Here is a 15,811-nt window from a genome sequence, read left to right on the forward strand (position 1 = left end):
ATGTGTGGAGTGTGAAAATGGGTCTCATTGTGCTGGCTGATTGGGCGTCAGAGTGACCTCTTGTGATAGCGCTGTACAGTACTATTGCTAGCTAGCCTGCTACTTAGTTACTGTGTGAATGACACCAACCCTGACTGGTGTGGCTCCTCAGTGTAATGGCCCATCTCTGGATGGCTTTCTTCTTTGATTGAGGCAGGGATGTAGCATTAGTTCCATTGAGTGAGTCGACCATCTGCCTGGCATTAACCCCAGAACCCTCCTTCTCTTTACAGGCTGGACAATTTGCTTAATATGGCCTATGGCGTAAAGAGGTAATTAAAACTTCACTGAATGCCAGATGTCCATGTTGACAAAATTATTTATCTCTTGTTTTCTTCATTTTTGGAAGTCACTTGCATTCGATTCAGTTCAAGGTTATTCTGCGCTGATTTTTTTGGTTTTCTTTAGCCTTGTTTAATTTGAATCCACCAACCACTAGTCCAAAAGGAAAACAATGCTCTTTTGTTTTCTAATGTTCAATTTGCTTTGTATGATGATTGCTGACTTTTACGTTTCGATGCTTTGGATAGTTTATGTGTATATTTCTGTTCTCTTGTGTGTAGCTCTTGTTTTCAGGTGTTGTTTTCTACCGGATTCAGGTACTCTAGCCTAACCTCTGTCCAGATCTATATGTTACATTGGGATCAAGCTCAGTTTAGAATCACCTAATTTTAAAGCTGTGAATCAGATTCACAGTATCAAACCAACCAATTCAATAGGATTTTGCCACCATTTTTGTAATAATACTTGTATTAGTATTACAATAGGTTATAACATCAGGCACAAGTAGTGATGGGTGTTGGGGTTAAGGGGTCAGGGGTCAGTAGGGGGCAAGGCTAGAGACACCTGGATCCCTGCAGGAAACGCTGTTTCACTGAAGCCAGTTCGACTTCTGATCACCTCCTTTTGCTCATATCTTTTGCTTTTGCTACTGTTGATGTTACATAAAGTGAAGCGGCTCTGAGACATGATATCAGCTGATGACATTTTGTTGCATGTTACAGTAATCAGTGAGTTCCTTTGAAAAGGCTGTGATCCCAGATGTAGCATGAAAAAAAGCAGAATTTTCTTTTTTCCATTTTTAAATGGAATGATTAAAAGGCTTGTTCTGTGATGAGGGCCAATCCCCTGAATTCCTCGGTTTCCATAATAGTGATAAGCATTCATTTCTACTCGGCATAATCAGGGAGCGAAAGCTCAATTTTAACAGTGACAGAATGATGCATGATAAATCATCTTTAACACCTAGCTTTCCGTCAATGTCCCAGGCAGCAACTCATCTGTCTAGCATTCCTTGGGCTACCTAGCACTATTTGTACGGGGGCAGGAAACAATTAATTCAGTTGAAAGGGGGTGCAAATTATCTGACCAAGAAAATTACCACAAAAATAAGAGAAAACATTTATGATATTTACTAATATGCTGCAGTGCCTGCTGGTTCAACAACACAGCACCAAGGCAAAAACTATTGAAAATGTACAAACTGTCAAAGCAGTAGTGTTTGGAATACAGAAATCCAACAAGCCATGCCTTGAGAATAGCCTCTTGCCTGCTAAGCACATGGTTTGAAGTGGTGATTAATGAACAAAGGCAAGTGTAGTAGTAATAGTAGTCAGTGTATTTTAGAAGTGAACAGTACAAGGTGGAGGTGGGAGCTAGGGGAGGGTGGGATCACTGCAGGTCAGCCTCCTTGTTGCTATGCAACTCCTCTATAGAAGATCAACACAGTGTGTTTGTATTTGCCCTGGTAGACACTACTGTAGTCTCCTCTGTGGCTCTGTTAGCCAGCCTGCTTGTCTCTCACCCTCACACACACCTGCATTAACATCCAAATGACCATGAAGGTGTTATTTCTCCCAGACAAAGAAATCTGAATAGAATGAGTTAAAAAAGGCCTTGAAGTGACTAGAAGTTCCCTTTCAGTCTGTCACTCGGTATTACATACTATGTGGAATCAACGATCAATCAAATTCACCTGAAGAAAACAGAAATTACGCCCAACGGGCCAATGGATGTTGAGCCCACCCATGGAAACCCCACCTTCCTGGCTATAATACCAGGGCTCGCATTAATTTCCTCATTTTTTTCCTCTTCAGCTTACAAACTTTTCAAGCACATGAAGACTACGAGATTCGGCTCTGACTTAGGTGTCTGTTAGTGGGGAGAGAGTACTCGTCCCAATAGATGTTGCAAGTCTTGAGTCTTGGTTTTTCTGTTTACTAAAAGCGGACTACTTTCTGCTCTGCTTGTGTAGCTAATGCTTCCTTGCTTGGGTAGGATTTGTGTTTGCTAAAAAACACAAGATTTTCTGCTCTGCTTGTGAACCCAGTGCTTTCTTGCTTGAGTAAGATGGCCGTTGGTGAGAGTACATTCAAAAAGGCTAACCATCCGAGTTTGGACCTGATCTTTCTGTAGGGCATGTGGTTTCACAATGAAAATGAAAGATACTCACGAGTGCTGTCCTGTTTGCCTGGGGTGAAAACACGCTCAGGAGGCTTTGGCTCGGATCAGTTCATGTGACTATTGTCTCCGGCTGGGTTCAACTTCCATTGGCCGTCGAGCTGACTTTGTGAGAAAAATTGGGGCTGCTGGCGAATTGTCTGCTGGTGAAGCGATCTCTGGAATGTGGTTGTCTGAGGTCAGGAGAGAGTAGCAGCGGTGGTCTGAGTTTACTGGGGTGACATTTAAGCCGAGTTAGGCTCATTCCTGATTCTCTGGCAGTGGTCAGAGTCCAGATTCCGGGGATGATATACTATCCCTGGTTGGCTCTGGAGGGTTTTCAGAGTGCAAATCGGATGATATCAGTCCGGGGCAGCTTAAAGCCATTGGATTCGGCGGGGAGAGTGAACCATTGGTGGTTAATGCACCTTTGATGTAGATGTGTCGTAGAGCGGCAAATCACCTGGGGGTGGATTTGCCATCTTCTCCCCCACACCAGAGTTCCTCCAGGTTTGGGGGGAGGTATTTACTTCCTGTCCCTGCAGCGGTGAAGTGTTGCTTACCCCTGTTTAAAGATTTTGCCGATGATTTAAAGGCCACCTGGGATTCCCCTCATTCAGCCAGACTGGTGCTACCAAGTTATTGTGAGTTAAGAAATGTAGAGGGTATGGAGGAGGCGGGTCTCGTTTGAACACCACCAATGGATTGAAAGCTGGCGAGTTACTTAGCTCCAGAGGCTAACAAGGGGGAAAATCCTAGCAGGTGCTTCCGAATTAACAGCGCCAGTTCTCAGCGGATGAGCTGGACAAAGTGTCCCAGGCTGAGGGTGTAGCAGCCCGGTCTTTGAATGTGGTCACAAGGCTTTGCATCCTCCTACTTTTCGTGGCGTCATTACGTCAATGGTCCCCAAAGTTCTAGCGCCTGTCTTGAGGCGCTAGGACCTTGTTCAAAGCAGGCTTTTCGGCTGGTCCCTGTGTAAGAAGTACAGAGTGGTTGGTACAGCCAGTACTTTTTAGTTCCCAAGAGCAATGGAACATGGCGTCCCATCCTGGACAAGGTTTCATGCTCACACTTCGCAGTCGGCGCGTCCCTGCGATTGGTTCACGTCCATAGATCTGAAGTAGAGGTCGACCGATTATGATTTTTTCAACGCTGATACCGATTATTGGAGGACCAAAAAAGGCCGATACCGATTAATTGGCCGATTTTTTAAAGTTTATTTGTAATAATGACAATTACAACAATACTGAATGAACACTTATTTTAACTTAATATAATACATCAATAAAATCACATTTAGCCTCAAATAAATAATGAAACATGTTCAATTTGGTTTAAATAATGCAAAAACAAAGTGTTGGAGAAGAAAGTAAAAGTGCAATATGTGCCATGTAAGAAAGCTAAAGTCTAAATTCCTTTCTCAGAACATGAGAACATATGAAAGCTGGTGGTTCCTTTTAACATGAGTTTTCAATATTCCCAGGTAAGACGTTTTAGGTTGTAGTTATTATAGGAATTATATGACAATTTCTCTCTATAGCATTTGTATATCATATACCTTTGATTATTGGATGTTCTTATAGGCACTTTAGTATTGCCAGTGTAACAGTATAGCTTCCGTCCCTCTCCTCGCCCCTGCCTGGGCTCGAACCAGGAACACATCAACAACAGCCACCCTCGAAGCAGCGTTACCCATGCAGAGCAAGGGGAATAACTACTCCAAGTCTCAGAGCGAGTAACGTTTGAAACGCTATTAGATGGGTTACACCATGGGCTATCACATGGGTTACACCAGCCTAATCTCGGGAGTTGATGGGCTTGAAGCACAGCAAAGAGCTGCTTGGCAAAATGCGGAAGTGCGGTTTGAATGAATGCTTACTAGCCTGCTGGTGCCTACCATCGCTCAGTCAGACTGCTCTATCAAATCATATAATTAATTATAACATAATAACACACAGAAATATGAGCCTTACGTCATTAATATGGTCGAATCCGAAAACTATCACATCAAAAACAAGACGTTTATTCTTTCAGTGAAATACGGAACCGTTCCGTATTTTATCTAACGGGGGCATCCATAAGTCTAAATATTGCTGTTACATTGCACAACCTTCAATGTTTTGTCATAATTACGTAAAATTCTGGCAAATTAGGCGGCCCAAACTGTTGCATATACCCTGACTGTGTGCAATAAACGCAAGAGAAGTGACACAATTTCACCTGGTTAATATTGCCTGCTAACCTGGATTTCTTTTAGCTAAATATGCAGGTTTAAAAATATATACTTCTGTGTATTGATTTTAAGAAAGGCATTGATGTTTATGGTTAGGTACACATTGGAGCAAGGACAGTCCTTTTTTGCGAATATGCACCGCATCAATTATATGCACACGCTAGATAAGCTAGTAATATCATCAACCATGTGTAGTTAACTAGTGATTATGATTGATTGATTGTTTTTTATGAGACAAGTTTAATGCTAGCTAGTAACTTACCTTGGCTTACTGCATTCGCGTAACAGGCAGGCTCCTCGTGGAGTGCAATGAGAGACAGGTGGTTAGAGCGTTGGACTCGTTAACTGTAAGGTTGCAAGATTGAATGCCGGAGCTGACAAGGTAAAAATATGTCGTTCTGCCCCTGAACAAGGTAGTTAACCCACCGTTTCTAGGCCATCATTGAAAATAAGAATGTGTTCTTAACTGACTTGCCTAGTTAAATAAAGATGAAATAAAGGTGTTTTTAAAACATTTTGTAATTAAAAATAGGCCAAATCGTTGTCCAAAAATACAGATTTCCGATTGTTATGAAAACTTGAAATCGGCCCTAATTAATCGGCCATTCTAATCTGAAGGATGCATATTTTCATGTGGCTAAACATCCTCTCCACAGAACGTTTCTGATGTTTAATTTCGAGGGTGTAGTCTAAGAGTTTCTGGTCCTGCCTTTTGTGCTCTCCCTATCACCCCGCACCAATACTCTGAACCCTTGTGGTGCCAGGGGATCAGAGTATTGGCCTATCTGGACGATTGGCTGATCGTAGTGGAGTCGAGGGAATAGGTGGAGCTCCACACTGCCACACTGGTTTCCCATATTCAGTCTCTGGGGTTCATAGTGGATAACAAGAAAAGTTTTTGTCCCAACAGAAGAGGATCGCATTCCGGCTCTGTCTGGCACAGTTTCAGCTGGTGCAATCTGTGCCTTTTCGCTTGTGCCTGTGGTTATTGGGTCTGATGTCCTCTGTGATAGCTTTGGTGCCTCTGGGACTTCTGTTTATGTGTCTCTTTCAGAACTGGGTGATTGCTACACGTCTGGACACATCTCGCCACATCGGTTTCTCAAGGTATTCCCGTCGTGCCTAAGGACATTGTGACTACTGTCACCCGTGACTACTGTTTGCAGTGGGTTCTCATCGGCTGGGTAGTGTCCCGCAGGGTGAACATGACAGACGCATCCTTACTGGGATGGGGAGGGCTGTGTGTGGTCGCTACTTGGAAAGCGGGATTTGGTTAACAGCGCAAAGGGCGCTACATATCAATTACCAAGACCTACTGACTGTTTTGCTATTGCTGAGGCATTTCCTTCCGATGTTGGAGGGACAGCATGTGTTGTTAAGGGGGAATCCAGGAAGCCATTTCCTGAAATACATACACATACATACAAACCCACAACAACATGCATACCCAGTTACTAAACCCGTGATAGAGCGTCAGCAACCACATTCGCCGAACCCTTCACATAATGAATCTTTAAGTCGGCAGTTCTGATTCTACATTTGCTTCAAAAACACCAAAGGTTTATGGTCTGGGAAGACCAGTACAGGCAAGGCACTGGAGCCCACATATACCTCAAAGAACTGTAAGGCTAGCAATAAAGCCAGCGTCTCTTGTTCAATAGTGGAGTACCTTGACGGACACGAGTTGAACTTACGGGAGAAGAAACTGACAGGCCGATCCATTCCCTCTTCATCTTCCTGCAAGAGAACCACACCCACCCCCACTATACTAGCATCTATGTCCAATTTATAAGGTTTGTCAAAGTTGGAGTCAGCAAGCACTGGGGCACTACAAAGTAGCGCTTTGTCAGACTCAAAAGCATAGTTACAGTCCTGTGACCACTTATATGGTACTTTGGGACTAAGCTGAGCTACTACATTCTTACAGAATGTACGATAGTACCCTACCATCCCCAGGAATCTGCTCAACTGGCGGCGAGTCGTGGGTGTAGGAGAAGTAACAATTGCTTCCAGTTTGCCAGTTACTGGGCGCACTTTACCTCATCCCACCTGCTTCCCTAAGTAAGTCACAGTAGCCTTCCCAAACTCACACTTGGCCAAATTGAGGGTTAAATAAGCATTCTCCAACCGCTGAAACACACTTTTCAAGGTGGCGAGATGATCAGACCAAGTAGACGAATGAATCACAACATCGTCAAGGTAAGCAGTAGAATTTGGCACATCCGTGAACACAATGTTAACTAGGAGTTGAAAAGTAGCAGGTGCATTACACATTCCAAAGGGCATCACAGTGTATTGTACGAAGTTATCAGGCGTAATGAAAGGCGAGATGTCAGAAGCTCGAGAGGTCAGAGGCACCTGCCAATAACCTTTTAGCAAATCTGACTTACTAACGTAAGCAGCAGAGCCAATTCTATCAATGCAGTCATCTAAGTGAGGTAGAGGAAAATATTCAGTCTTTGTAACTGCATTTACGCGATGATAGTCCATACATAAGCGGGACGTGCCGTCAGGCTTAGGAACAAGAATACATGGGGAACTCCAGGAGCTTTTACTGGGTTTTGTCATGTCATTCTGTAATAAATAAGCTACCTCACTTTTCATTAATTTCCTTTTCTTCACATTAACCCGGTACGGATGCTGACGTATAGGAGCAGCGTTCCCCACATCCACGTCATGTTCCAAGATGGACGTGCGACTTGGAACTTCATGAAACACATTGAGAAAACGATTTATCAATAGGATAACATCATTAGTTTGATCGTTATCCAAATGTTCCATTTGAGAGGGTAACTTTTTCAGCATCCCTGAATTACATAAGCGTTCACACTGCTGAAACGTATGGCGTAACTCCAACCCGTCCTCCTTATCCTGTTCTGTTTACATGACACACACGGGAAGAATCCCTACGGTCTTTATCACATAATTGGTGTCACTGAGTTTATTTTCCACAAGATATGGCGTGCCGACAGAGATGAGAAAAACGTGCCGACAGAGATGAGCCAGGGATTGGCAACAAAACTAAGACTTGATCCCCTGGTTCCAAAGAATGGCCAACAGCCTCTTTGTCATAATGTCATTTCATGCGCTTTTGAGATGAGGAGACAGACTTTTGGGCTAACGCACATGCGGCGTGCAGCCTCTACCGCATTTTACTGACATAATCCAACACATTTTTAGTGACGCTACTGGGTGTAGGAGATAGGATATGCTCCTTAAAAACTTTTTGCGAACTCTGTGGGGTGTGTCCAAACACAAGGTCCGCAGGGCTGAACCCTAAGGACTCTTGTATTGTTTCCCTGATAGCAAATAGGACAAAGGGCACGCCCTCATCCCAATTGGTACTGGTATCCATGCAATACTTGCATAGCATCGCCTTTAGCATCTGATGCCAGCGTTCGAGGGCCCCTTGACTCTCCGGATGATACTGATGGGAAATACACAGTGTCTTTAACACATTTGAGAACAGTTATGACATAAAGTTGGTTCCCTGATCAGTTTTGATTACTTTAGGGAGACCAAACATAGAGAAGAACTTCACTAGTGACATTCACCACAGTCTTAGCCGTTATAGTACTGAGAGGGATAGCCTCTGGGTATCGAGTAGCACTGCACATTATTGTTAGTAAGAACTGGTTAACTGACCTGGTTTTCGGCAACGGGCCTACACAATAGATTATAACTCATTCAAACGGTTCCCCCACCACAGGAATCGGGCAGAGCGGCGCACGAGGAACTGTTTGAATCGCTTTCCCAGTGAGTTGACATACATGACATGTTTTACAAAATTGGATCAAGTCAGACTTCAAACCTGGCCAGAAAAAATGTCGAAGTACTCGGTTATAAGTCTTCGTGATCCCCAAATATCCGGACCACGCCTGGTTATTGGCGAGTGAGAGCATATGCTGTCAGAACGGTGTAGGAACAACCACTTGACACACTTCACTCCAGTCACTAATGGTGTCATGAGCTGCCCATTTATGCATCAAAACTCCTGCTTCCATAAAGTAGGCAGTCTCCTTAGTTTTAGCTTCCTCAGTGTAAATTACCGATGCAAAACACTTGCGAAGACTGGTGTCTCCTTTTTGACATTCAATCACCTTCTCAGGGGTGACAGAGAATGACATGTAATTGGGGCGCGATTTCGCTTCCCTTTGCCTTAGTTTTTACGGGGGTAAAAACTGTCGGCCTTGCAGAAGGAATACTCGGTGCATTGTCTTCTACCTCAACATTCTCAAAAATGGAACTAGACAAATCCACCACATCTCCCAGCTTGTGAGATTGTACCCTCGTTAACACACAAGCAGGGAAAACGTGGAAATGCTTGAACCAATTTATCATCTGCAGTTTTGATTTCTGGGTTGTCTACTACTTCTAACACATGAGTGACGTTACCACCAGCAATATAGTTCCCTAGTAGTAATGTGACTCCTTTTACTGGCAGTGTAGACTCTACACCAACATGAAAACGTCCTGATACCAAGTCTGACACTAAGTGGACCCAGTGTAATGGTACAGGTACGGTTTTTGTCTCTATACCCTGTAGTATGACATGCGAGCCAAAATACGTTTTAGGAGACCAGGGTAAAGCATCATTGACTCTTCACTATTATTCTACAATGTAGAAAATAGTAAAAATAAAGAAAACCCCTGGAATGAGTAGTTGTGTCCAAACTTTTGACTGCTACTGTATTTTGGCATCGCGCCGTCATGGGGTTTGGGATCACTAAAGAGCGTTACTGAATTGAGGAAATTAATGCGGGCCCCTGTATAATAGCCAGGAAGGCGGGGTTTCTGAGGGCGGGCTTGGCATCCATTGGCCAGTTCGGCATGATTTCAGTTTTCAGGTGAGTATGATTTGTTGTTGACTGCCCATGGGTATGTTATACCCCGTTCCCTCCTTCAGGGAACAGTGGTTATATTCATAACTGTATGTTTTAAGACCTCTAGTGAAGGGAAGACTTGCTGTTAAAAATATTCATTTCACACAGGGTGATGGATTTTAAAAATATATGTATTATTTTACGTTTATTTAACTTGGCAGTTAAGAACAAATTCTTATTTACAAGATAATGACCGGCCAAGCCCAGACAACACTGGGCCAATTGTGCGCCACCCTATGGGACACCCAATCACAGCCAGTTGTGATACAGCCTGGAATTGAACTAGGGTGTCTGTAGTGACACCTCAAGCACTGAGATGCAGTGCCTTAGACCGCTGCACCACTCAGGAGCCCAGTAGATAGAGTGACTGTAATGAGACACAAACAATAACCAAACAGAATATTGTGATGGCAAAGATGTTAAAGTTCATGTAGTACTGATTCTTGCCAATACAAGACTATGATCACTGTCATCCTCATCCACCCCAAAACATATGACTGCAGTGTTGGTGGATGGAATACACTTTGTTCGTATTGCTACTGGTACTGGGCTGTAAAGGGCTTCCATTTTCCATTTGGTTTTCTCCTTCCTGAATAAGGAGGAGGCTTCTCTGAGACAGCTGCAGTAAAGCGGAAATCTCAATTAAAGCAGACCCAATAATGCTTATAGTCATTCCTACAGAATTAACCTTTTATACAATTGAACTTTTATTTAAAGTGGCAATTTCCTTTAAGCACAAAGGCAGTAAGTGAAGTCAACTGAGCATTCAAATCTCTGTATTGCAAAAAGGGAGAAGATTACAGGGCGAATAAGAGCAGATTTACTTGGTTGCATACTCAATATCTGATGAATTTAAAAATGTTTTAATTCAGCAAGTTCCTGCAATTTAGTTCCCAATAGAGGCACTCAGGGAGACAGAAGGAGAAAAGCTTCCCTTGTGCCTCTCTCCCTCGTATGCTGCTGCTGGAGACATTTCCCAGCAGGCCCCCGCAGAGCAGTCAGCCTTGAGAAGAAGCCGCTCAGTCAATAGCAAGGAGCGATAGAGGGGAGATAGTCTAGCAGGAGGATACTGTACACAGACAGACATACCCACAGTGCATTGTGCACTGGGTAACACTGGTAATAATACATGTTGGATGGATAGGAAGGCTAGAGCTGTTGGTTGGCACTGTATGTACTGAGGGCTGGTTGGAGGTAGTTATAAAGACTTAACACCAATACAGTAGATGCTTGGGATTGCAGAGTTTGGTTTCACTTTGGACACTTGGAGGGGAACTTGAGTGTATAGGGAAATGGCTTGTCCTACAAGCTCAGAGCTTGCAAATCCATCCATGCATTTCCTATTTCTCTCAATTTGACATTTGTTTCACTTAACATTGTGCTCTTTATCTCCCTACCTATCTCTCTCCCTGTCTATCTTGTGGTGCAGGTTTTCTCCTATCACCATTGACAGCATGACTAGCCTGGTGGGCATGAACATCCCTGGCCACACAGGCACTGGCTGGTGCATCTTTGTCTACAACCTGTCTCCAGATTCTGACGAGAGCGTCCTGTGGCAGCTGTTCGGGCCCTTCGGAGCGGTCAACAACGTCAAGGTCATCCGCGACTTCAACACCAACAAATGCAAGGGCTTCGGCTTCGTCACCATGACGAACTACGACGAGGCGGCTATGGCCATCGCCAGTCTCAATGGGTACCGGTTGGGCGACCGCGTCTTGCAAGTCTCATTCAAGACCAACAAGACCCACAAGTCCTGAACCCCTCCTCACTCCAAATCCCCTGTCACCACCATCACCCTTATAGTCGCCCAACACAGCAACTCTCCAACAGGAACACAGCAAACAAACAAACAAAAAAGAACTAGAAACGGCTTATAATATAGCTTTGGACCTATAAGCCAATGTTGCCTAAGTATTACAAAATGAAAGATAAAAATATCCATAATTTGGGAATCCCTGTGATAATACAGGATTCCTGTTGTATATCCTTTCTGTTCTTGTGATTGTTAAATGATTTTCTCTTCTATGTAAACAGTAGCAAAACCAGTCCCCTTATTTCAAAGAAGAGAATATCCTTTTTAGATTGAACTTTCTTGTTCTTGATTCAGGATTTCTTTCTTTTTTAAATCCGGATCCACTGTCGTTAGAATTATGCCTCCCTGACAGAAGAAGGGAGGGGGCTCTTTTTTAAATTGGTGACCATTCATTCATTTTTTGTGTATATTAAAAACCCCTATAAATTCTAAGGGATTACACAATCCTGTTTTCTCTGATGCAGAAAAAAATGATTTAAAAAAAATGTTTTGTATTGCAAACAAAACATGTCTTTCCTCACTGGGGTTTGGGAGATTGGGAGAGGGAGGGGATGGGTTAGCTTTCCTGGTGACACGTTAAGTGATTTAAAAAACACAATTGCCAAAGAGAAAATCTCTTTGCTTGAAAATGCATTTAGAAAAATAAAAAATAAAGAGAAGAAAATCTATTTTTATAATATGATAATTAAAATAAGAATTATTGAAGAATTTTTACAAGAATCTGGATTTGAAAAAATAGAAAAATATTTTGACTGGCTAATTAGAGGGTGGGGGGAGGGATGTGCGCCACCTTGTCTTGTTCGTTCTGCAGTGGTACTTTTTAGGATCAAAGGTTGTTTGTTTTTAGGAGAAATTGATTGGCGATGATTTTGTAGATGGAAGGTTTTGTCAAGGGATGCAAATTGAGGCAGGTGATCTTCGTAATTTTTCATAGTGCGTAATTATTCAACAGCGATACCCAAAAGGGAAGGGAAAGAGGTCTTTCAAGGCCTAACCATCCTCACAGTCCGGAGCCCAAAGCAAGAAGCATTGTCCACTTGTTTTATTTTTGTCAGTCTATGGGATATCAGTAATGACTATATACACATCTATCCATTTAGAAAACCTACATTATCTATTGATTTCTTTGCTATCATTTTGTGGAATTTGAAAAGAACGTCCTTTAGCGATCAACAGTAGGTGCTATATTACATGATTTACGTATCTTAAATATCCAAGTTTGTTGTTCTATGTGTTGTTTAGAGGAAAAAAATACTTTGATGCTGACATTGAATTGAGCTGCTGTTCTTTTTATTTTTATTGTTGGCCCCCATCTGGTTAGATTATTCCTTGCTGAAAAACCAGATGACGGACTTTGGGCCATGTAAGAATCACCTAAAACAGTTTTCTTTGGCTTGCTGACTTTTAGGTTACTTGCTGAGTGTGAAGCATTGTCAAAATTCTATAATAATTAGCTAGTTATGTTAGTCTAGATATTTGTTTCCTCAAAGGATCTATTACAACGGTGTCTTTATTTGTTGTGTACAAATAGATAATATATAGTCTACATTTGTTTTACAATATCTATATCTATATGAGTTGTCACTGTTTTTTGTTTTAGCTTGTCTTTTTCATATGACAACTTTATGAAGTGATGGTTCAGTTATTTAGAAAACTCGTGAGGAATCCTGTTTAATATGTTGTCATGTCGCTTGTGGGGAAAAAAAACGTTTTGGATTACATTTTTGTTAACTACCGCGGCAAAATAAATTTAACAAAAGCTTATAAAATAACGTATTTATTAATTATTTATTGATTGTTTCATTGCTTCAACTATTTATTTATTTCTATTAATGATTTATTTATTTTGGTATTTATTTGTTCGGTCTGTGTATTTACGTGATTCTGGTACAGGGAGGGAGGACGTTTCTGAGCAAAAGGGAACCAAGCGACTAGGGGAGAGGCTCTTCCGTTAGTCCACTGCACTGAGAACTTTTAGTACGTTTGTGCTTTGTACCGATATATCAAAATTACAATATAAAAAATCCAAAAGTTGAAAACTAAAAAAAATGTCAAGAGGGTTGGTGACGCTCTTCCCTTATTACTAGAAACAGTTACTCGCTATGCATAACCTAGTTGATAGTTAAATTTGCTATTGCTTTTTTCTTGTCTTGTTAAACAAAATCTTTAAATCTTTTTCAATACAGTTTAGTCTTAATAGAATGTTATAACAGTTGTTCTGGTTCAATATAACCTGTGATCAGTTTGTGTCGTTTTAAAGCCACTCCGCACCCTCCCTCCACACTACCGCTTTGTGATGAAACTTTATGCAAAAATGTGGGTCTGAAGTATAGTTTTCAGTTTTCAAACATTTTATAACATCCAATTTTGGAAACTCGGGCACATGAATTTGATGAGCAAATAAATGTCCATTTTATTTGAGGGTCATTCATTGCACTTGAGTAATCAGTCAATTCACCTAAGAGTCAAACTTATTTTTAGAGAATCATCATGTTTGAAAGTTACATAAGAACATCTCTTTAAAGAGATCTTGAACATTGCACACTAACTGTACTTATGGCAGTTGTTGCAATTTAAAAAGACTGAAGGTATTTCATGGATTGTACCCATTCTATATTTTATATACTATAATATTATATATATTTTGAAAGGTAAAGGTCGGGAATGGTTCCAGAAGTACTGAATTGGATTTTGTTGAACCAGAAAACATGAGGTGTAGGGACATTATAAACACTTTGACATGCATATACATACTCTCTCATAACCACGTCTTAGGCAGCCCATCTGACATCATCCAACCACTATACGGTTCTGACCTCAGAACACCAACGGACCCCTTTTCATGCTCCAGAGCTGTTGGGAGCTTGAATTATGCAACAACCCCAGTAGAATGTCGTTCTGATGTGTGAACATATTTCCTATGTCTTTTAAACTCTTATGATGTGTGCCTGTGTTCTGTCTAGACCCTCTTGTGCGTCTGTGTTCATGCGTGTGAGTGTGTTTGTGAAAACGTTTGTGTGTGTGTGTGTGTGTGTGTGTGTGTGTGTGTGTGTGAGTGTGTGTGTGTGTGTGTGAGTGTGTGTGTGTGTGTGTGTGTGTGTGTGTGTGTGTGTGTTTGTAAGGGTGTTTGAAACATGGGGCTGTGTCACCTCGGTCTATGTCCAACCCCTATGGCTCACACCATCCCCTGTAGCGCCTTATAGTGGCAGCCTGCCAATAGGAAATCAACAGCCAGTAGTGTAGGAGGGAAGGTAAAGAGAGGAACAAGGCTCTTGTCATTTTTTATTTTCTCCTAAAATGTGTTTGTTTACTATCTGAAAATCTATTAACTATCTTTAAAGACAAAAAATAAGAAAAAAGTTCACAGGGCCTTACTGGTCCCTCTTACTTATGCTATCACTTATCGATTATTGATTATTGTTATTATTATTATTATTGCTGTTATTCTTAGTATTCTTAATCCAATTACTGCGATGAATGACTTCATGTTATCCTTGCTAGTTTAGGTAATTTCTGAAACTGGAAACAAAATAAAAATCTTGCTGTAAATGTTTTTTTTTTTCTCATAAAACTGTTGTGTTTGAATTATTTGTACTTTTGAATGTTGGGACAATAAAATGAGGTGTTGAAGAGCTTTGTTGTTTCTTCTCGTAAATGGCGTTATTACATTATCAATTGCACACTCACCTTTTAGAAGCAGAATAATGTACGATTAGAAGCTAGCTCCTGCAGATCCAGAGTGATGTATCAGTAAAGCTTCACATAACTCCTGCCTTGGATATACAAAATATCTATTTCAATATAGATTTCATAGAGAATTATTCACGGCTCAATATAAAATGTCACTATCATAATTCATGACTGCTTCGTCTCTTTCTCAAATACTCGAAACCCTGGCATTTTGAATACCATGAAATACAGTATATTGATATAGTAATAAAATAAATTGATTAATTCAATGTCTGAGACAGTTATATAATAACCAGTCAGGTTGCACGTGGAGAAGTGCACTTGTGAGATAATAGTGCCCCCTGCATACCTGCTAAAGTATTTTAACATCAGAGATGATTACAATTGTAAATGAGTACTGGTTCTCAACTTGCCTACCTGGTTAAATAAAGGTGAAATAACAAATAAATAAAATCACAGCTCACATTGTTGACACTGATGTACAAACTGCAGAAATATAGCGCAACCTTCAGGGCTGGATGACCTATCGGGCTCCCAGATAGCATATGATAGTTAAATGTTTAGAATTGCAGGGAATTTGCTTCAAAACTGCAAAATGTTCTCTCAGTCTCATGTGGGAAAAAATAGAATAGCAGGAAATTATGTTTTAAACTGCACATTTTCTCTCTGCCTGATGGCAAAATGTGGAAAAAAAAGCACGAGATGAGCTAATAA

At 41.4% G+C, this 15,811-nt stretch overlaps 1 protein-coding gene across 11 annotated transcripts in view; it reads left to right on the forward strand.

Annotated features, from left to right (window-relative positions):
* The window catches only part of LOC110521559 (ELAV-like protein 4), an 82,559-nt gene extending 67,518 nt beyond the window's left edge, over positions 1 to 15,041 (forward strand). For 9 of the 11 annotated variants that reach the window (XM_021599176.2, XM_021599177.2, XM_036968748.1 and 6 more), the window contains 2 exons: positions 273 to 311; positions 11,024 to 15,041. In XM_021599176.2, the coding sequence (XP_021454851.1) occupies positions 273 to 311; positions 11,024 to 11,351 (367 nt within the window). In that variant the 3' untranslated portion in view covers positions 11,352 to 15,041. The remainder of the gene's footprint in view (positions 1 to 272; positions 312 to 11,023) is intronic. The other 2 variants (XM_021599178.2, XM_021599179.2) reach the window with 1 other exon arrangement.
* Positions 15,042 to 15,811: the final 770 nt, after the last annotated feature.

The sequence above is a fragment of the Oncorhynchus mykiss genome, chromosome 30 (assembly GCF_013265735.2).
Source record: "Oncorhynchus mykiss isolate Arlee chromosome 30, USDA_OmykA_1.1, whole genome shotgun sequence".
NCBI classification, from domain to species: domain Eukaryota; kingdom Metazoa; phylum Chordata; class Actinopteri; order Salmoniformes; family Salmonidae; genus Oncorhynchus; species Oncorhynchus mykiss.